The sequence below is a fragment of the Geotrypetes seraphini genome, chromosome 10, assembly GCF_902459505.1.
Source record: "Geotrypetes seraphini chromosome 10, aGeoSer1.1, whole genome shotgun sequence".
Lineage (NCBI taxonomy): Eukaryota > Metazoa > Chordata > Amphibia > Gymnophiona > Dermophiidae > Geotrypetes > Geotrypetes seraphini.
Window position 1 is genome coordinate 100,090,994 of NC_047093.1, and position 21,514 is coordinate 100,112,507.

Below are 21,514 nucleotides of genomic sequence, written 5' to 3' on the forward strand. Positions count from 1 at the left end.
CCCCCCTCAATTTTTCCCACAAACTGTCACAACCTTACTCAGACCATGAGCTGGAAAAATGCTGCTGCCTGCTTCAGCTCTTCTCGTGTGTAGCTGTTCTAAGAGAAGCCCTTTGCTTCCAGACATTCAGTCACTTCACCGGGAATTTCAGGCTGCCAGTTGGACTTCCACAGACCAAACCTCAACCCCCATCAGACCTCTGAATGAGAAGGGGTGTTTATGTGACGAAACAAAGCTGGCATCTTTAGCACCCCAAAGGAACGCTATTGGTGCCTACAACAGCCTGCACTTCAGCCCCTGAACAAGTCAAAGGGGTGAGCAAACAACAAGGGGAACAGACGCTGAGCTCCACGAATCTTCAGCAGGCTGGTTGAAACAGGTGCACGAAGGCTACACCTGCCCGCTTCAGACTTAAAATCTGCTCCTCGCCTCACAGGCAGAGTAGACCCTTAAGAAAAAGGGATCTCTACTTCACTAAAAGGCAGTACCTAGAGTGAAAAACCGCAAAACTATTGCAAAATAAAGAAATAACCCATGCAGATCAGAAGACACCTTCAAGCTTGCCTGCACAAAGAGAAACTAAAGGGGGCAGCAGTGACTGGGGAAGTGGTGGTGTTCAAAAGCTGTGATTGACATCTTTCTGCAGTATGCTCATGAGAATGGATACCCTATGGTTCAGCATACCATCCCTATTGAACTGACAAGTACATTAGATAGATTGTGAGCCCATCGGGACAGATAGGGAAAATGTTTGAATGCCTCTATGTAAACCACTTTGAATGTGGTTGTGTAACTACAGAAAGGCGATATACAAGTCACTATTTCCCCTCCCCCACCAAATGACACATTATGCAGCACTCAAGAGCAAGGACTATGAATTGAACCCTGGCACTTAAAGAATAAGGGTAGTATTCCTGACTGTCCAATGAGCTCTGCCTACTAACACACATATTGATCAAGAGGTAGGTTTGTGTGTCACTTTTCAGCACATTTCTGTACCTTATTCGCCTTGCTAAACCAGCACTGAAGCCTGAGACACAGTAGAAGCACTGTAGCTGTGACACTGATGGGACATCTTCCAGAATGACACACAATAGAACGGGCTTTAGCATATCTGTAATTTAAAATCACTGCAAACAAAAGCTTTTGCAAAATATTGTTCAAACTGTTACAGACAATTAACAGTGGAAATAAAAAAGAATTAAAATTTCAACTAGCCAAACCACGAAGAGCTCCACCCTAAGAAACAAGTGTGAGGCTGTAGCTAGTGTGACAATCTGTTTAAAACAGTGCTTGATAAAGATGCTACATTCAAAAGTAACAGATAAAGATCACTGTGCATCCCTCCTCAGCTGATTCTAGCGCTGTACCAAATATTTATAGTTAATTTGATTCAGACCCAAATATATAATTAAATAATCCAGGGCTGTACTGTGCAAAATCCTACTGAAACAAACACTTGAGCTCTGATTTCACTTTGCTTCTTTTATTACTTCTTATGTTAAAGTTCAATGCCCATTATTCATGTTTGGCCAAGTAGTAAAATATGCTACTTGGTACAGCTCTAGGTAATTACAAATCATTAGATACTACCAGTGTAGTATCTCCATTTTCCACAGCAGCAACAAAAAAACCCCCATGTGGACCACCACACATTTTCATGTGCTTGTGTAAAGATGGAATTCTTAACACAAGCAGATGTGAATTTTACTTGGATGTTCAAAGAGCAGCTACATAAAAAACTGAAGGCCTAGATCTTATTTATTTTGGTCCACCCTGAGGGATACAGAAATTTTCCTCTACACAAAAAGGCAGACACTGCTTGCTTTCCAGTTTGGCATGCTATTTAATTACTGGTCCTAAAAAACACAAGTGCAGCTCAACAACCTAAGAAGCCTTCTGTGAGCCAGGGTATATTTACTATCAGCCATAAAAGGACAAAGCAGAATAAATTCTTTTGAATGTGCATGAAGTGTCCTGTTCCACAACAAACTGCCCTTCTCCCCAGGTAACAATAAAAATAAATTAAATACATTAATGGATGGAGTTCCCAAAAGAAATCAAAGAAAACTGATTATGGTTCTAGGTTTCAGCTTTTCCGATTCATGAGCCAGGAAAACATCAGCTTTCTGGGAGTGGGCTTTTTGGGCTGTAGGATGCGAATGGTACGTGGTGAACGCCATGCTTTGATGGTACAGTCATCACTAGCAGTCAGCAGCAACTCCTGCTCCACAGGACTGAATACCACTGAATTCACTACATCTTCATGCTGCACCTTTGCCAGGCAGATGTTGTAGTGCCGGTCCCAGATGTAGCCATGACGATCTTCTGCACCACTACACCCAAATAAAATAAAGTGATAATCAGTTGATGAAAATTGCTATTGGTAAAAAAGTGACATTTATAAGCTATCTGTTTTTTGATGGGCATTTTCTGAAAATGGGCTGAGGTTTGTGGCACCACTAAATAGAAGTCCTGGATGTCCAATATACACAACTGGGGAGAATTTCAGAAAAATGGTTGTTCCCAAAAACTCTGGATAGGCAAACAACTAGTAAAGGAACAAGCTACTTTAGATACCTTTTTAAACGAGTAAAGGTGCTCAGAATCCAAGATGGAGAAAAAAACTTCAATTTGGGGTACAAACCCCTAAAAGGCGTTTTTTATAGAATCAATCATTGCACCATTTTGAGTAAAAAGGTAATAGAGAGTGCTTGTTGAAAAACACTCTAGAATTAAATGTCCTTAAATGTCCAATAAAGTGAATATTCTCCAACTGCTATATAAATTCAAAGAGTTTAAGTTCAAAAAAATAATAAGAACTTATCTAAGTGGGTTCAGATAGCATTGACCCGGCGAGTCAACGCTATCTGAACCCACTTAGATAAGTTCTTATTATTTTTTTGAACTTAAACTCTTTGAATTTATATAGCAGTTGGAGAATATTCACTTTATTGGACATTTAAGGACATTTAATGTTGGAGAACCTCGCCGGGTCAACGCTATCTGAACCCACTTAGATAAGTTCTTATTATTTTTTTGAACTTAAACTCTTTGAATTTATATAGCAGTTGGAGAATATTCACTTTATTGGACATTTAATTCTAGAGTGTTTTTCAACAAGCACTCTCTATTACCTTTTTACTCAAAATGGTGCAATGATTGATTCTATAAAAAACGCCTTTTAGGGGTTTGTACCTCAAATTTAGGTTTTTTTCTCCATCTTGGATTCTGAGCACCTTTACTCGTTTAAAAAGGTATCTAAAGTAGCTTGTTCCTTTACTAGTTGTTTGCCGACCACTAAATAGAATTCAGAGTTCCCATGGCAAATTCAAGTACATCTACAGAATTGCAATACTGTACTGATATTATACATGACCCAACAAAGCAAAATGTCTGGTAACTTACTCTCCTTACTGCACACATCGACTGGCCTACTCTCAGCTACCTATAATCAAACTTGAAAAACTACATGGTGCTGACAGGCATACTTGCATCCAGCTCCTCCTCTCTCTGCTTTGTGGCTGGGCTGAAAACTGTCCTGCAATGTTGACCCATTTTGTATACTGAATCAAACAAACCACAGTGGAATAATAGGTGATGTTCCTGTGCAACTTTATTCTTTAATGACTGAAATCTGTGTGATGGCTTGACACGCACGTGTTTTGGCCAATATGGCCAGCCTCAGGAGTCTTGTTATAAATGTTAATGTCTTTTGTGTGGTGTAGCTAAAAACAAATGGGAAGCCTCATCTGAGCTCTAGGTTAGCTTATGAAGAATCCATATAGTGCACACTACACACACACAAAGTTTGGTATCATCCTCTCTTTTTGCTCACTCTTGCAATTAGAGAGGACGATACTGAACTTTATCTGTGTGTGCAGGGTGACCCATCAAAAGCATGCTGGACATTGGCGCACCGACAAAGCCATGCCGACAATTGACCGCAGGGATGAATGAAACCACTCTGACCATTCCTTTGTGCACTGAGGGTATGTGTGTTTGTGAAACACCCCCCTCCCCACTACACTGAAAAATCCTCATGCTCACAAAAAGTCCTGCTCTCCTCCCGAACACCGGTTCTTCCGCTCTGAGAGGTGGTGTGTGTGGGAACCTCCCCCAATCCCCCTTCAATGTGAGCACAAGGATTTCTCAGTGTACTGGAGGGGTTCTCCCCCACACCTCTCAGACCGCAAACAGGAACAGTCAGACCAGCTTCAGGCGGTGGCGCGCAATTGTCGGAGCACTTTTGTCCTGCGCTCCAACGTCAATATATCATGTGTAGATTTCAATCATTAAGGAATAAAGTTGCACTCCACTGTGATTTGTTTGATTCTGTTTGGATTGTGGAGTTTGTTCCTGGTTTTTCTGATCCATTTTGTATACTGCCACAAGGTACCTGGCTACAAAATCCTTGCTAACATCTAGAAAGATGAAGAAGCATTCGTCATTGGGTGTGTAGGCACGGTGTGCACGGAGCACATGCTTCACTTCTGTCATGGTCTTCAAGTCAAAGACATGGAGGTCTATCTCTTCTGCAATAGGAGGTGGCTGCATGGGATTGGATATCACACAGTTGCTAGGCCAAGCACGGCTGTTCACATACAGGTACCTGTGGAGCAAAAGTAGCAGCATGCTTAGTCAAACCAAAGATCCATTAAGCTCATCATCCCATCTCTGACATTGATCAATCCTGTTCACTTGGGAGATCCATTCCCTACTGCTCATTTTTAGAAATTAAAGGTAGTAATCTCCAGTTTATTTTAAATCTGCTTACACTTGGCTTTACCTATTCCACCCCTTTCAAGATTTAAAAAAAAATTCTATCATAGATTTTCAGTATTCCTTTCAACCTGAAGGGTCTTTTCATCACCTTTATCATTTTTGTTGCCATTATCTATAGCTTTTCGACTTTTCTTCATTTTTAGAGATGAGGGTGACCAAAATATATAATATATTCAAGGTATGGGTGCACCTTAGATCTAAATAGAGGCATTATGATATTCTGTATTCCTTTCCAAATAATTTGTAATAACTGTATTTGCTTTTTTTGACCATCCCTGCATACTGAGCCAAGGACTCCAAGATTCTTTTTTTTTAAAATTGTTTTCTTTTATTATTTTCAAATATAAAACTATAAGCTATACATCACAAAGAGTGAACAAGTCCCCCCGACCCCCCAAAAAAGAGGGGGAAAACAAGCTAATGTAACAAATCATCAGATAGAGAAAAAACACGTGATGTTCCAGGAAAAAAACAAAGAGAAATTATAAACCAACAAAACTCCAAAACCTTTTCACCAATTATCCCCATGCAACCAGCCTAGCTGAAGTTTAATATAAGGCAAGTATTTTATCTCAACCAAAAATCAATGCACCTCATCTCTCCATTCAAGATAAATATCCAAACTTTGTGAAAAGGTACCACTCTACCATATTTGTATACTGTCAATTTGGACATAAGACATATATAATCTAATTTGTGTAGTACTTTCTCAATAACAGGAATCAGTTTGCGTCCATGATTGAGCCAATGTCAATTTAGCAGCTACAAACAGCGCCATAGCAAATTTATGAGCTTGTGTGGTAACCCCAGGGGCTTTACTATGCAATAAACAACATTCCTGTGTTTTAGGATAGACGATGCCCAACACTTCTCCCAATAAATGCATTATATTAGACCAGAATGATTGGAGTGAGTAATGGACATTGTCACTAAATATGGGAAAACGTGCCCTTCTGACCACAATCTCTCCAGCAAGTATCCTGTACATTTGGAAATATTTTATGTAAACGCTCAGGTGTAAGATACCATTGATAAAATATTTTATATCTGTTTTCCCCAGAGAGGCAGCCACCGATACCTGAAACAAGCTTTATAAATCTGGGCCCAGTGAGATGAAGAGAAAGAACGATTTAATTGATTCTCCCACCGGCTCGAACAGGTGACTGCAGGATCTTTTCGAAGTAAAAGGGATCGGTATAATTTACCCAGTCCCCCCATATGAGGCCTTGTGTAGAGCCTGTTCAAAATAAGTCTCATCTAGCAATAATTCCCCTTTATCAGCTCATACTAAGAAAGCTCACAACCGGTGATAGTGAAAGAGGTCTCGATATGGAAGGCCATATTCCTCTACTAATTCTTGAAATTAAATCATGCTCCAATCCTTCCACACCTGTCCCAAAGTGCGCAAGGACTGCTTGGCCCAATGTAGAAAAATCTTGTAAGTTTGATTCAGGAGGAAGTCGGGTAAAAATGATATTGGGGAGATATGAAAATATTTTCGCTCTGGGAAGAGGAGAGAGCGCAAAACAATCCAAGCTTGTAAAGGCTTCCACATCAAAAGAGGAAGTTCAGATAGAAGTTGACGTAATCTATTTAGGGGCAGCCATAACAGCACCCATAACGGTATCGAAGGGATATAATGTTGTTCAATACGAACCCAAGGTGAGGAGCTGGCCATCCAGGTAACCAAAATTTGAATCTGGGCCACTAAGTGATATGTAGCAAAGTGAAGAACACACATACCACCCCTTCATCGATGTTGACATAATAATGCTCTGTTAACCCTAGGAGGCTTATGTTTCCATATATATGCAAAAAATTTTCAAACTAGATTACTGTAACTCGTTGTATAAGGGCATCTCACAAAAAGAAATACGAAGGCTTCAAATTATCCAAAGTACTGTCTGTTGTGGAGGAACGTGGAACAGCAGACCTCTGGAGAGATTTGACTGATCCATCCACCACTGAAGGGATTTATGAAGAGGTTAGGTGACTTGAGATCCTTCAACATAGGGAATCAAGAGCTTGAGAGCATTGAGAAGCTAGAGTCCACTGAGCTGATCTGAGATGAAGTCTTGCAAAAGGGGTATCATGAACTGTGGATGCCACTTGACTTATGAATCGCATCATCTGTCTTGCTGAAATAGTTTGGAGAGTGGAGACTTGAAGCAAAGTGTCTTGTCTTTGTTGAGGAAGAAACACCCAGAGATGAATGGTAGCAGTTGAGAGGGGTGAAGCTGCAACTTTGGGAAGTTGTCTAGATATGAAAACCCTCAAAATCCGTGAGTACATAGGGTTGCTGCCACCGACTACTATGCAATTGGTGAATACTCCTGGAGAAGAAGCTAGGCCAAATGGCAGTACTTTGTATTGGACGTGTTGTTGAGCTATCTGAAAGCACAGAAATTTTCTGTAATTTGGATGTATGGATATGTGTGTGTAGACCTCTTTGAGGTCTAGAGAGCATAGCCAGTTGTTTCGTTCTAGAACAGGATATAGTGTCCCTAAAGATAAAATGCAAAACTTCTCTTTGATTAAATATTTATTTAATTTCCAGAGGTCAAGAATTGGATGAAGACCTCCCATCTTCTTAGGAATTAGAACATATCTGAAGTAGTTTTTGTTTAATAATCTTTATTCATTTTCTTTTGTTACAACAAGTGTTTCAAATATACTTATTAGAAATTTAAACATGTACACTTGATAAACACACTTATTATTATCAAGTTTAACATTTTTTAGAAAATTGATTTTATACAAAATTTATAATATTATGCAGTAATTCTAAATTTTTATCATTTCTTTTAAATGTATTAATCCCCCTTCCCTCCCTCCCGTTCAATCAATAATATTTAAAAACAACTTTATTGTAAATTCATTCAACATTGATATAGTGTGTAAAAACCAAAAATAAAATCCCACCCCATTCCCTTCTAATCAAATTTTTATCTTGGGAAAAGTTAATTATTCATTACAAAAATCTGTTAATGGTCTCCATATCTTTTGAAATTTATTAATATATCCTTTTTGTGTTGCTATGGTAAGTTCCATTTTATATATATGACAAACAGAATTCCACCAGAAAGTGTAATTTAATCTGTCATGTCTTTTCCAATTAAATGTAATTTGTTGTATTGCTATTCCAGTTAAAATAAACAATAGTTTGTTATTATTTGATGATATTTGACTTTTTTTTCTCATTGTTGTTCCAAATAATATAGTATCATATGTCAATGCTATTGGGTTTTCTAACATCCTATTAATTTGAGGCCAAATTGATTTCCAGAATTTTAAGATGAGTGGACAAAAGAATAAAAGATGGTCTAATGTCCCAATTTCAACATGACAGTGCCAGCATCTATTAGATTTAGAGCTATCAATTCTATGTAAACGTGTAGGGGTCCATAAAGCTCTATGTAAAAGAAAAAACCAAGTTTGTCTCATAGATGCTGACACTGTACATTTTAACCTCCAAGACCAAAGTCGTGGCCATTGAGATGCACTAATTTGGTGCTTTATCTCAATGCTCCAAATGTCTCTAAGACCATTTTTTGGTTTTTTATTTATATATCCGGATATTAATTTATACCACTGTGCGGCTTCATGTCCTATTGAGTTTATCTGGAAACACAAGAATTCCAAGCTGTGATAATTAGTAAGATTTTTCCATTCAGGGAACCCTACCTGAATGGATTGCTTCAATTGCAACCATCTAAAATATTGTGTTTTATTAAGATCAAATTTATGTTGCAATTGTGAAAACTCCAGCATTTTACCATTTTTTATTATGTCGTCTAGAATACGAATACCTGCTGTCATCCAGTTTTTCCAGATTATTTTGAAACCGCCTATTTTGATCTTGGGGTTTAACCAAATTGTTTGAGTTGTTGATTTACTAATTGGAATAGGAGTTAGATTACTTATATATCTTAAAGTTTTCCATGTATCCATGAATATTTTATGTTCTTTGTATAGCCTTGGCATTTTGATACTAACTACATGACTAAGACGTAATGGAAACATAAGTCTCCATTCTAGCCAAAACCAATCTGGGATATTTACAGTGGGCTCTGGGAGGATCCAATACATACCTTGACGTAAAATATAGGCTTGATGATACCTATAGAAGTTGGGAAAATTTACCCCTCCCTCCGCAATTGGTCTTTGTAGTGACACTAAAGCAACTCTGGGATTTTTCCCAAGCCAAATAAACTTTGTCAATATTTTATTTAATTTTTTATAAAAAGAATTTTGGAAGAAAACTGGTATCATTCCCATTTGGTAACAGACTACAGGTAATATCATCATTTTAACAGTTTGTATTCTTCCCCACCAAGATAAGTGTAAAGGGTTCCATTGCTCACACATCTCTGTTACTTTTTGTAATAAATTTTTTTCATTAATTTTCATTGTGTCATCTAAATTTTTTGTAATCCAAATTCCTAGATATTTAATAGCATCTTCTTTCCAAACAAAAGAGAATGATTTAAATAAACCTTTTGTGCAATGTATATTTAATGGGAGTACTTCTGATTTGTTCCAATTTATCTTATATCCTGAAAATTTACCAAATTTTTCAATCAGTTCAAGTAAATGTGGAATGGTAGATTCTGGGTTCCTCAAATATAATAATAAGTCGTCAGCATAAGCCGATATTTTATATTCTTTATCTGAATGAGGTATACCTTGTATCTCCCCTGCTTGTTGGATTGCTAATATTAAGGGTTCTAAAACAATATCAAACAGCAAAGGAGACAAAGGACATCCTTGTCTAACTCCTCTTTGTAGATTAAATTTTTCTGAAAACGTATTATTGATGTATAATCTAGCAGAAGGGGAGTTATATAGTGTTTGTATCATTTGTGTGAATCCAGGACCTATTCCAAACCAATTCAATGTCTGATACATAAATGTCCATTCTATTCTATCAAAAGCCTTTTCTGCATCTAAAGAAATAGCAAAGGTAGGTTCGTTCATTTTCTTTGTTAAGTATAACATATGGAAAGCTAATCTAGTATTATGAGATGAATGTCTTTGAGCAACAAATCCTGTTTGAGACATACTTATAATATGGGGAAGAGCTTTAGCTAATCTTAATGCAAGTATTTTTGCTAATAATTTTCCATCTACATTTATTAAAGAAATAGGTCTGTAGTCTGATACCAAAGTGGGATCTTTATTTGGCTTTGGTAAAACTATTGTTAATGATTCTGCCATAGTGCCTTTAGTACAACCTTGATTTAGTTGATATTGAAAAAGATTTAATAAATAGGGTAATAAAAAATTTTGAAAATGTTTATAAAATTCCACTGTATAACCATCACCACCTGGAGCGGATCCAACTCTAAGGGATTTCAAAGCTGTTCCTAATTCTTTTAGTGATATTTGTTCTTCTAAACTTCGTTTTATATGTTCAGGAACCTTTGGACCCTTTAATAATTTCAAGAATTCTAAACCTTCTTTTTCTTTATTTAAATAAGTCTCGGAAGAATAAAGAGATTTATAAAATTTTAGGAATTGTTTTAAGATTGGTTCAATTTTTGTTAATGTATCACCTTTTTCATCTTTTATAGCAATTATTTTTGTTTTCTTTTTTTTCGCTTTTAGGTAATTTGCTAGTATTCTTCCCGACTTATTTGAGTTCCCATAATACAGTGCCTGCTGAGAAAACAAATCTTTTCTTATCATTTTTGATGATATTTCATTGTATTTACCTTTAAGTTTTAATAGTTCTTGTTGTGTGGAATAATTCCATTTTTCTACAAGTTTTAATTCTAAATTTTTTATTTCTTTTTCTAAGTTAATATATTGTTTTTTATTTTGTTTATTAAGATAAGCCGAATATGAAATAATTTGTCCTCTTATTGATGCTTTAAATGCATCCCATAATATTTCTCTAGAAATCTCATCTTTATCATTTATTTGAAAAAATTCTTTCATTTTTATTTGAAAATTTTCACAGAATTTTGGATCAGCAAGCAATGTATTATCAAACTTCCATATTGGTCTATTTGTATTATGATCTGTGTTTTTAATTTCAATCCATACCCCACCATGATCAGATAAAATTATTGGATCAATGGCAGCTTTTGTTACTTGATGTGCTAGATGTTTTGATATAAAAATATAATCTATTCTTGAAAAAGAATTGTGAACATGAGAACAAAATGAAAATTCCCGTCCATTAAAATGAAGTATACGCCAAATATCTATTAAATCACAAGTTTGTATTAAATTATCTAGGCCCATTGATTTTATATATCTACTTGGGTTTTTATCCAATATAGGATCCATAACAGCATTGAAATCCCCCGCTACTATTAGATTTGAAGTAGCCAGTGGTAAGATCAATTGTTGAAGAGTTTTGAAAAATTCATTTTGGTTCGAATTAGGGGCGTATATATTAATCATCGTCATGGTAGTATTTCCCATATTCATTTCCACAATTATCCATCTTCCATTAATGTCTGTTGCCTTTAATTTGAATGTAGCATTACATTTTTTATTTACTAGAATAGCAACACCTGCTTTTTTCTTTGTAGCTGGTGAGAAAAAACAATGTTTGACCCATCCTCCTTGTAGTTTACTAGATTCAATATTTGAGAGGTGGGTCTCTTGTATAAAGCATATATCCGCCTCTTGCCTTTTTAAAAATAATAGTGCTTTTTTCTTTTTTATCATATGATTTAGACCATTAACGTTTAAGGATATTATTTTAAGATCCATTTATGTATTTTTGATATATTTTCTTTAAAATTATATGAATTGTTTTCTTAAAATTTTTTTTTTCCCCAATATTTAAAATATTTTTTAGAATAACTCTTTTTTTTTCTTTACTCCATTTTCTATTGTTTCCCCATTTTCCCTTCCCTCCCTTCCCTCCCCTCCCTTCCCATTTTAATATGACCACTTGGATACGTATATTGAGGTTAGGTGTATATAACTCCTACAAGCTATTTCAATGTATAACTATATTTACTACCATTTTTATTTATTTATTAAATTTTCCCTTTTATAGATGTTTTAATTTTATTCTATTTTAAGTTTAAATGGTATTAAAAATTGTTTTCTTATTTTAAATATTATGTATGAATTATTTTTATTTTATTTTATTTCTTTATTTTTTAAGGAATTATTGCATATGACATCAATGCCAATCTCAAGTTCAATCAGATATAAGTTCAAAGTGATAATTAATTATAATTGAAATATTATGTCTTATATTTTTAAGGCTTAGGTATATGTTTAAAGACATTCATAAAGGATTAGTATATATTTCCCCAGTCCGTTTAGAATGTTTTTGCATTTTAAATTATAATTATATGTTCTTCTAATTCTTTTCAATTAAAGTTGAAAGTTCCGCCTTTATATCGAACTCTATATTTGTGTTTCATATTAAATCTCTATGTTTTATTAAATTAAATATAAATTTAAATATTAATACATATATAGCATTCGATAATAAGTTCTTGTTTAAGATGTCATTGGCTGTTCATGTTGATCGAGGAAATCTTGAAGTTTTGTAGGATCTGAAAAGTTTTGAGTTTTGTTGGCTATGGTGATTTTCATTACTGCTGGATAAAGAAGGCCGAATCTTGCCCCTAGAGCTCGTAGTTGGGGTCTCATGTCTAGGAATTGTTTTCTTCGTGATGCAGTTTCTTTTGCAAAGTCAGGGACAATGTGGATTCTTGCATCCTGACATTTGAGGTTTTTATTTTCTTTTGCAAGTTGGCAGATTTCTACTGCTTGTTGGTGTCTCAAAAGTTTAAATATTAATGTTCTTGGTCTTGATTGAAGATTTTTATTCTGTGTTGGAATTCTGTGTGCTCTTTCTATTTCTAATGGAGCTTTGAATTTTAAAGGTAGTATTTTAGGTAGAAATTGTTCCAGGAATGTTATAGGGTCATTTTTTTCTACCCCTTCTGGAATCCCGATGATCCTTAAATTATTTCTTCTTTCTCTATTTCTGCTATCTTCCAAGTCTCTTTTAATTTCTTCATCTTCTTTCCATATTATTTTAGATTTTCTCATGTCTGTATTCAGTTGTTCTGTATTGTTTTCTAGATCATTTATTTTATCTTCAACTATATCCACTCTTTTGGTGAGTAGTGCGGCATCTTCAATTGCTTTTTTTAGTTTTTTATTGCTGTCTAATACTATTTCTTTAATTTGTCTCAATTCTTCCATGACGTCGGGGCTTTCATCTGATGGCAATGGAACTTTTGAGGGTGTGTTATTTGGCTCTGGTTTTGATCTTTTATTGCTGCTACCAATACCTGAACCACTTGCTTCTGAATCACATTTGTTTTGTTTTTTAGATGTCATCTTCTGTTATTTTTCTCTTCTCTTTATCTTTGCTTTTCTTCACTGTCTCTTTGTATCAGTTTCAATATTTTGTCTCTTATCTCTTTTCTTTTGAATCTTCAATTTATGTTTTTACTATTTGCTATATCAAAAAAATTTTTTTTTTTGTCCCAATCTTATATTTAGATCAGATTTAAAAATTTTTATAATATTCTTAGAGCAACTGTGAGTTATTTGACTCAAGTTCTATTGCTGTGAATACAAAAATTTTTGGTAGTCCTTCTCTTTGTTCTTTACCTTCAAGCCTTATCTCAGCCTCTATGAAGGCTTTAATATTCAAATTAGCAGTCTTTCTTTCCTTAGATTTTTAGATATAGCTGTTCAATCTTTTTACAGATTTATTTTAATAAATCCATTAGTCATTTTTTGTTGATACTTTTCTTCAGCGCTAAAAATCAGTATTTTTTTTTCCTCTCCTTTTATTAGCCCAATCGCAGCTCTTATCAAGGAGAACAATATTCCATCCAGTATATTTTTAGTATTTTTGATGTAAATTTTCAGTTTTCAGCGTTTCTTAATTATCTCGATGTTACTTTTCTTCAAGTATTTTTTTTTTTTTTTTTTTTTTTTTTTTTTTTGCTCTCCTCTTATAAGCCCAATCGCAGCTTCTATTGAGGAGAGCACTATTTCATTCAGTATATTTTCTTTTTTACTGATGTATATATTTTTCAGTTTTCTGCACCTCTCATTTCTTAAGGTAAAAAAAACCGTTAAACCTTTATTCTGCCCAAGCGCTGAAAAAAAAACCGACAATCTCCTATATCATAGGTTTCTTTCAATTTCAACAGTGGAGATCAGTATCTATATTATATTTATATTATATTATTTCAACCGCCGTTTTCCTCGTAAAATTGGCAGCAAGGCTCCTGTTCAAAGCTGCCTGCTGAGGAAATAATAAAACCGTTGCTAAGTAGGTTTTCACAGGATACTTCGCTTTATCTCTGGCAGATAAAACAGCCAATCTCTATAGTATGTCAGGAAGCAGCTATCCTACATATTAGTTAAAGAGGAAGATTTTATCTTTAAATAGCTCACCGGCAGTTTTCAAGTTCCGTTAATCTCCAGCCTTTTACATCTTTCTTCTCAGATATAAAAACGGGACTTTTACTTCCACTTTTTTATATTTAAAACGTTTCTACGTCTCATTTAATGAGTTAGATTTTAAGTTCTCTCTCTCAAGTTTGTAGGAAATTATTTTTTTTTTGTAGTAATTTCTGTTAAATATGCTTGTTTATACGGAGCTTCTCCTTCACCTGACCGTCATCATCCGCGTCCAAGCCACGCCCCTGACATATCTGAAGTAGAATCCCTGATTTTTCTGAGAAGAGGGAACCATTTTTACAGCATTTAGTTGAAGCAAAGCTGGATTTCTAGAAGAATAAGAGATGTCTGCTGAGATGTTAGAGGGTGGTTTGGGGGAATAGTAATAAAATGAAGAGAGTAACCCTCCTTGATGACTTTGAGGACCCAACAGTCCAACATGATGAGAGTCCAGCGCCGATTAAACAATTTCAGTCGACCTCCAATGGGTTAAGGAAGAGACCTAGAAGGAGGAATTTTGACATGCTCTCTAGAAGCACATCAAAAAGACTGCTCTGGGTTCAGTGTCAGCCTCTAATTTGACAGGGAGACCTTTCCCAACTATCTAATGAGGAGATGGATCTGAAGGAATACCATATGACTCAGGAATCAGTGTGGCCATGAGAGAGATCAGAGTCATAAGCCCCAGGCGACCGATGGAATCTGCGGGAAAGAACTTCCTCGATGTTGTCAGTACTAATCTGATGAGGAAGGACATGAAGATCTTTTGTATCTGGAAGCATAGGATCAATATGACTGAGAATGACAATGCTTTGATATAGACAGTCTATACTTTCATGAAGTGTGTAGACGCTTCGATGAAGAATGTTGGTGTTTCGATGGAGAGCCCCGAGCAGCCGTTTCTTCACCTGGTCTGCCTTCCAGCCCTCTTAAGGGCTCAGCAGACCAGGCCATCCCCAGATACAGCATAGTAAAGGGGAAGGGAGATCAAGTCATCCCCCTTCACTGAACTGGAGGGCAGATCGTCTTCGGCGGTTAGCCCTGCCCCCAGCAGCCGTTTCTTCACCTGGTCTGCCTTCCAGCCCTCTTAAGAGCTCAGCGGACCAAGCCACCCCCCTTCTTCTCCCAGCTCACCTTCCAGCCCCCCTAAGGGCTCAGCGGACCAGACTGCCCCCCAAATTTAAGAAAAAAAAAAAAAAGAGGCTCACTCCCAATCGGCTTCTTAGCCGGCACCCTTATCTCACTTCTTACTGGTCTATTTACTTTGCCTTATTATTTCTGCTACCTAGCAGCCTCAGATCAGCCCCTGTGGTCTCCACTAATTTTCATCATGAAGCCACCTCCTTGGTTCCTTGTCTTACTCTGCTCATTTCTCAATACCACTCACTGCACGAAACCTCTCTCCCCGAATATATTTGATTTCACTAATATTAGTGAGATCTGCCTTGGCCTCAGAATCCCCGTGCAGGTATGCACCAGAAATTACCCCTTTAAAAAAAACCTTGAGGTGTTAACTATGCTTCTTTAAAGCCTTTACCTACTGCAAACTTGTCCAGCCTTGCCTCTGACTCTCTCACTCCAGTTCTGACACTGTATTGCAATGCCAGATCAGCATGCATCAAGACTCAAATATTAAATGATTTACTAGGAGATTCTGATCCTGGATTCTTGTGCATTACGGAATCATGGATCGCAAAAGATTATTTATTTACACAAAACAAACTCTGTTCCCATGGCTATCAAAGCCTCTTCTCTTCCAGAAATAGCCAGAAAGGAGGAGGCCTGGCACTTCTCTACAAATCATTCTTTGACTTTCAGCTCCTTGAAAAGGGTAGCGACACACCACTAGAATATATGCTAGCTTCTGTCAGTAATGAGCTCCATTATCACTCATTGGGCATTTTGCTACTATATTGTCCACCAATCCCTTGGAATAAATCCTCCGAACTTGTCTTCGAGACCATAACAAGCGCTTTCCTAAAATTTCAAAGATTACTAATTATTGGTTATATAAATCTCCACCTTGACGATAAACGCCAGCAAGGATGCGATTGAATTCAACAACTTTCTCACCTCTCTGGGCTTTCCCTCTCCAACCCATGAAAAAGGGCACACTCTAGACATCATTAGTTTCCTTGACCTTACGGACTACAAAACTCTAGCCGAAGGTGCTCGTTGGGTACATGTTCCTTGGTCCAACCATTTTTTAGGTACTTTCTGTCTCCTCATTTTCATGTCTCACCTTGAGGTTCAACCCTGTGCCACAAAATCTGTTACCTTCCGCAAAAAAATTGTGAGTGAACAGTTCTGGACCCAATTTCTCAACCAGTTTTCCTTCTGTTCTAAACCTGATAAACCTCTCTGAGACTACCTGCTCTCTCGTTCCTCTATCTACTAAAACGGTCTCCTACTCCCGCAAGGCCCCTGGTGTCTTTCGTACCACATGGAACTGAAGCAGAAATGCCAAGTACTGGAGCACAAATGGTAAAAAATCTAAATCCTTCCGCAGATAGACAGTCTTGGAGGAACAGTATTAAGTTCTATAATACAGTACTAAAAAAAGCAAGGAAGAATTTCTACGGTGATAAAATCACCAAATTCAATAACCAGAGCAGTACATTGTTTAACATCTGGCGCTCCTTAACCTCTAAAAATGACTCCTCTATTCTCCCCTCCTCTCCAGCAGTGGACAACCTAACAAAATTCTTCAATGAAAAGGTTGCTAATATAAGAAGCTCTTTTCCATCAGCAGTCACTTACAATTCTCTGGTGCCCAGCAACACTAACCCTAACCCAGTAGACAGATCCTGGATAGTCTCTGAGCATGTATCCGAAGCCCAGGTCTCTAAACTGTGCCACAAATTAAGATAAGAACATAAGAAGTTGCCCCCGCTGAGTCAGACCAGAGGTCCATCTTGCTCAGCGGTCCGCTCCCGCGGCGGCCCATCAGGCCTAGTGCCTGAACAGTGATCCCTGATTAATTTTATAATTTTACCTCTAATCCCATCCCTATAATCTACCTCTACTCTTATCTGTACCCCTCAATCCCTTTGTCTTCCAAGTATCTATCCAAAGCTTCTTTGAACTCCTGTAGCGTGCTCCTGTTTATCACATCCTCCGGTAGCGCTTCCATGTATCTACCACCCTCTGTGTGAAAAAGAACTTCCTAGCGTTTGTTCTAAACTTCTCCCCTTTCAATTTCTCTGAGTGCCCCCTTGTACTTGTTGATCCCCTTAATTTGAAAAATCTGTCCCTGTCTATTTTTTTCTATGCCCTTCATGATCTTGAAGGTTTCTATCATGTCTCCTCTAAGTCTCCGCTTTTCCAGGGAGAAAAGCCCTAGCCTTTTCAGTCTGTCAGTATATGAGAGGTCCTCCATGCCCTTTATTAGCTTAGTTGCTCTTCTTTGGACTCTCTCAAGTACCTCCATGTCCTTCTTGAGGTACGGCGACCAGAATTGAACACAGTACTCCAGGCGTACCATAGCACGATACAGTGTCAGGATGACTTCCTTCTTCCTGGTCGTGATACCCTTCTTAATGATACCCAACATTTTGTTTGCTTTCCTTGAGGCTGTTGCACACTGCGCTGACGCCTTCAATGTTGTGTCTACCATCACTCCCAGGTCTCTTTCAAGGTCGTTCACCCCTAACGCTGATCCCCCCATTTTGTAAGTGAACATCGGGGTTTTTTTCCATATATGTACGACTTTGCACTTCCCTAAGTTGAAACTCATTTGCCATTTTTTGGCCCATTCTTCCAGTGTTGTCAGATCTTTTTGGAGATCTTCGCAGTCCTCCATGTTATTTACCTTGCGATATAGTTTGGTGTCATCCGCAAATTTAATAACCTCACATTTTGTTCCTGCCTCCAGGTCGTTAATGAATATGTTGAAAAGTAGCGGTCCCAGCACCGACCCCTGTGGAACTCCACTCGTGACCCATTGCCAGTCTGAGTAATGGCCCTTTACTCCAACCCTCTGTTTCCTGTCTGCCAACCAGTTTTTGATCCATCGGTAGACCTCCCCTTGCACCCCGTGGTTCCATAGCTTCCTTAGTAGTCTTTCATGTGGCACCTTGTCGAAGGCTTTTTGGAAGTCAAGGTAAATGATATCTATGGATTCCCCTTTATCCACCTGGCTGGTTACCCCCTCAAAGAAGTATAGTAAGTTCGTGAGGCAAGATCCTGCAAATGAGCCCTGGACCCGTTTCCTTCTTACCTAAATGAGAAAATTCCCACACAGGCTATTTCATCTCTCACCAGACTTATCAACTCTGCCTTACTATCAGGCCTATTTTCCGAATGAAAGGGGACACATTGCCCTGACCCCATTACTGAAAAAAGCTGATCTAGACCCATCCTCCCCTTCTAGCTATCGTCCTATAGCAAATATTCCTCTCCTGACTAAAATACCTGAGGCCATTATATCCACTCAGCTCTCATCTTACTTAGAGATTCTCCATTCTGTTACCTTGCCAATATGGCTTCAGACCCAATTTCAGCACCAAATCCCTACTAGCCTCATTAATCTCAAAGATTCAACAACTTCAATCTTGTAATAAGTTTGCTATCCTACTACAATTCGATTTATCTGCGGCCTTTGATGATGTCCACCACGATATCCTAATTTACCAACTTTCTGAGATAGGCATTGATTCCACAGTCTTAGACTGGTTCTCAAAATTTTTACGATCCTGCTCTTACACTGTTAACATGAATGGCACCATGTATTCTCCTTGGAGACCATTATGTGGTATCCTGCAGGGTTTACATCTGTTCCCTATTCTTTTCAACATCTATATGTCTTCTTTGAAACTCTTCCATCTATCTCCCTTCGAAACACTATATGCATGTCCTTCTTGAGATAGATTCGAACCTCACTAACCTCACCGAGAAAATAATGGCTTGCATAACAAAACTCCAATCCTGGACCCATACTGTTCAAATGAAGCTGAATGAGTCCAAACAAAACTACTTTGGCTAAGCCCAAAATTAGATCAGCTACCCACACTCATTTCACTACCTTCTGGTCCCACACTGCAGATTGAATTGTCATGCAAAGTTTTAGGCATCATTATTGACTCTACACTTTCCTTTAATGACCATCTCAACTCTCTGGTAAAAAAATGTTTTTTTAGTCTTCACATGTTGAGAAAAGTGAGATCCTGCTTCCGTCAACAACACTTTGCCGTCCTTGTACAATCAATCATTCTTTCCAGACTAGACTATTGTAACTCTATCTAAGTCTAACCAAGAAAAGTCTCCAAAGACTTCAGTGGATGCAGGCTAGGTTGATCTTTGCAAAAAGTAAATTCTATCATGTTTCCCCACTTCTGTCAAAACTTTACTGGCTTCCAGTGATTTCTTGGGTTCACTTTAAATGTACCTGCCTAAAAGGCAACATCTATGCAGGAAAATTAGTGAAATCTCTTTTCTTCAAATTCACTGAGGTTTGGAAAAACCTTCCTGCCCTGCTATGGAATCTGGGCTCCTTCCAATTATTTCGTAAGCATCTGAAAACCTGGCTTTTCTCAAAAATGTAAAGCTCACCACCCACTTTATAATCACTAATTTTTATTATGTTCTTCCCTCATTTATTAAAGTACCTGTAAACCATGCCGAGTTCTAACTTTATGGAGAGGATGTGGTATATAAACTTTCTTTCTCTCCACCTCAAGTTTGTCCTGTCTTAAACTAATGTTATAGAGTTTTAATATTGTATACCTATATTTTATGTTCTATATTGTACATTGCTTTGTAAACAGATTTAGCAATAAATCAAATGTTAATAAACCTTGAACCTTATCAATGCTTGGAGGAAGAGGAGCGATGCCTTGAAGAGCGCCGGTAAGAAGTAGACTGGTGTGTTGATGTAGACCTGGAATCGGTACCCTGTGACCTTGAAGTGCTATGCTTAGACTGGGACAATATTAAGAGTATCGATGTAAGCACCACTGCCGAGTACAATCTGAATATGTTACAGATCTCCCTTCGTAAAAACTAATTTAATTGTTCCCTGAAGATTTACACTGTTACCCTTTGTTCAATAGCCAGTACCATTGGTGATGTAGGGTGTTAAGGGGTAGGTGACCTCGAAGAGGATTAACGCCCTGAAGGAGACATAGCCTGTACTGAAGGAGAGCATTGGCATCAACGCTTGACCTGTATCGAGGAACTGAATGCTGTAAAGGTCTGCGACGCTTGTTGGGAAGAGAATGGCTTCTTAGCAGGCTTCCCCAATGCAGGAATGAGATCCGATGTCGATGTCGCTGGTACTGAAGGCTCAGATCTAACCCCAGAGTCAAATGTCGAGCCAAATAGCTTCTCTTGCTGGATGTGGCAAGCCTTTAATGAGAATTTTTTGTAGCGTGGAACAAGTACAGGTGTCTACCTGATGAGTGGACTGCTGGATGATCCTGGAATGAAGGGATTGCTAAAGGAGGACAAAGCCATCGCCGATCTGAACACATTTTTTGCATCATTTACCATTATCATTTACGGCTATTGTAAACATAATGTAAATAAGTCATAAGTCTGTAAATTCAAATATTTTGTGTTCCTGTCGTGTACTGTATGTCCCATGCCATGGGACATACGATGGCAACGACATTTTTGGAATGTCCCGTCAGCCGAGACGCACGATAGGAAAAGGTTAAGAGCGGCAAATCCCCGGGACCGGATGGCATCCATCCGAGGGTCATTAAGGAACTGAAGGGGACTATAGCTGAACTGCTTCAACTAATAGCCAATCTGTCGATCAAATCGGGAAAGATTCTGGAAGACTGGAAGGTGGCAAATGTTACGCCGATCTTCAAAAAAGGTTCGAAGGGAGATCCAGGAAACTACAGACCGATGAGTCTGACCTCAGTACTGGGAAAGATGGTAGAGGCGCTGATAAAAGACCCCATCATTGATAACCTTGACGGACACAATCTGATGAGGACCAGTCTGCACGGCTTCAGCAAAGGACAATCTTGCTTGACAAACTTGCTGCACTTCTTCGAGGGAGTAAACAGGCAGATAGACAAGGGTGACCTGGTCAACATTGTTTATCTGAATTTTCAGAAGGCATTCAACAAGGTTCCGCATGAACGACTTCTTAGTAAAATTGAGAGCCATGGAATAGAGGGTGAAATACTCAAGTGAATTAAAAACTGGCTAACGGATAGGAAACAGTGAATGGGGGTAAATGGACAATATTCGGACTGGAAGAACATCACCAGTGGGGTGCCACAGAGCTCGGTGCTTGGACCAATGCTCTTCAACATATTCATAAACGATCAGGAAATGAGTGAGGTGATTAAATTTGCAGATGATACGAAGT

At 37.8% G+C, this 21,514-nt stretch overlaps 1 protein-coding gene across 5 annotated transcripts in view; it reads right to left on the bottom strand.

The window, feature by feature from the left end:
- Positions 1-1,097: 1,097 nt before the first annotated feature.
- FBXW5 (F-box and WD repeat domain containing 5) overlaps positions 1,098-21,514 on the bottom strand; it is a 164,275-nt gene continuing 143,858 nt past the window's right edge. For all 5 annotated transcript variants that reach the window (XM_033960641.1, XM_033960644.1, XM_033960642.1 and 2 more), the window contains 2 exons: positions 4,400-4,612; positions 1,098-2,336 (listed from right to left, as the gene is read on the bottom strand). In XM_033960641.1, the coding sequence (XP_033816532.1) occupies positions 2,090-2,336; positions 4,400-4,612 (460 nt within the window). In that variant the 3' untranslated portion in view covers positions 1,098-2,089. The remainder of the gene's footprint in view (positions 2,337-4,399; positions 4,613-21,514) is intronic.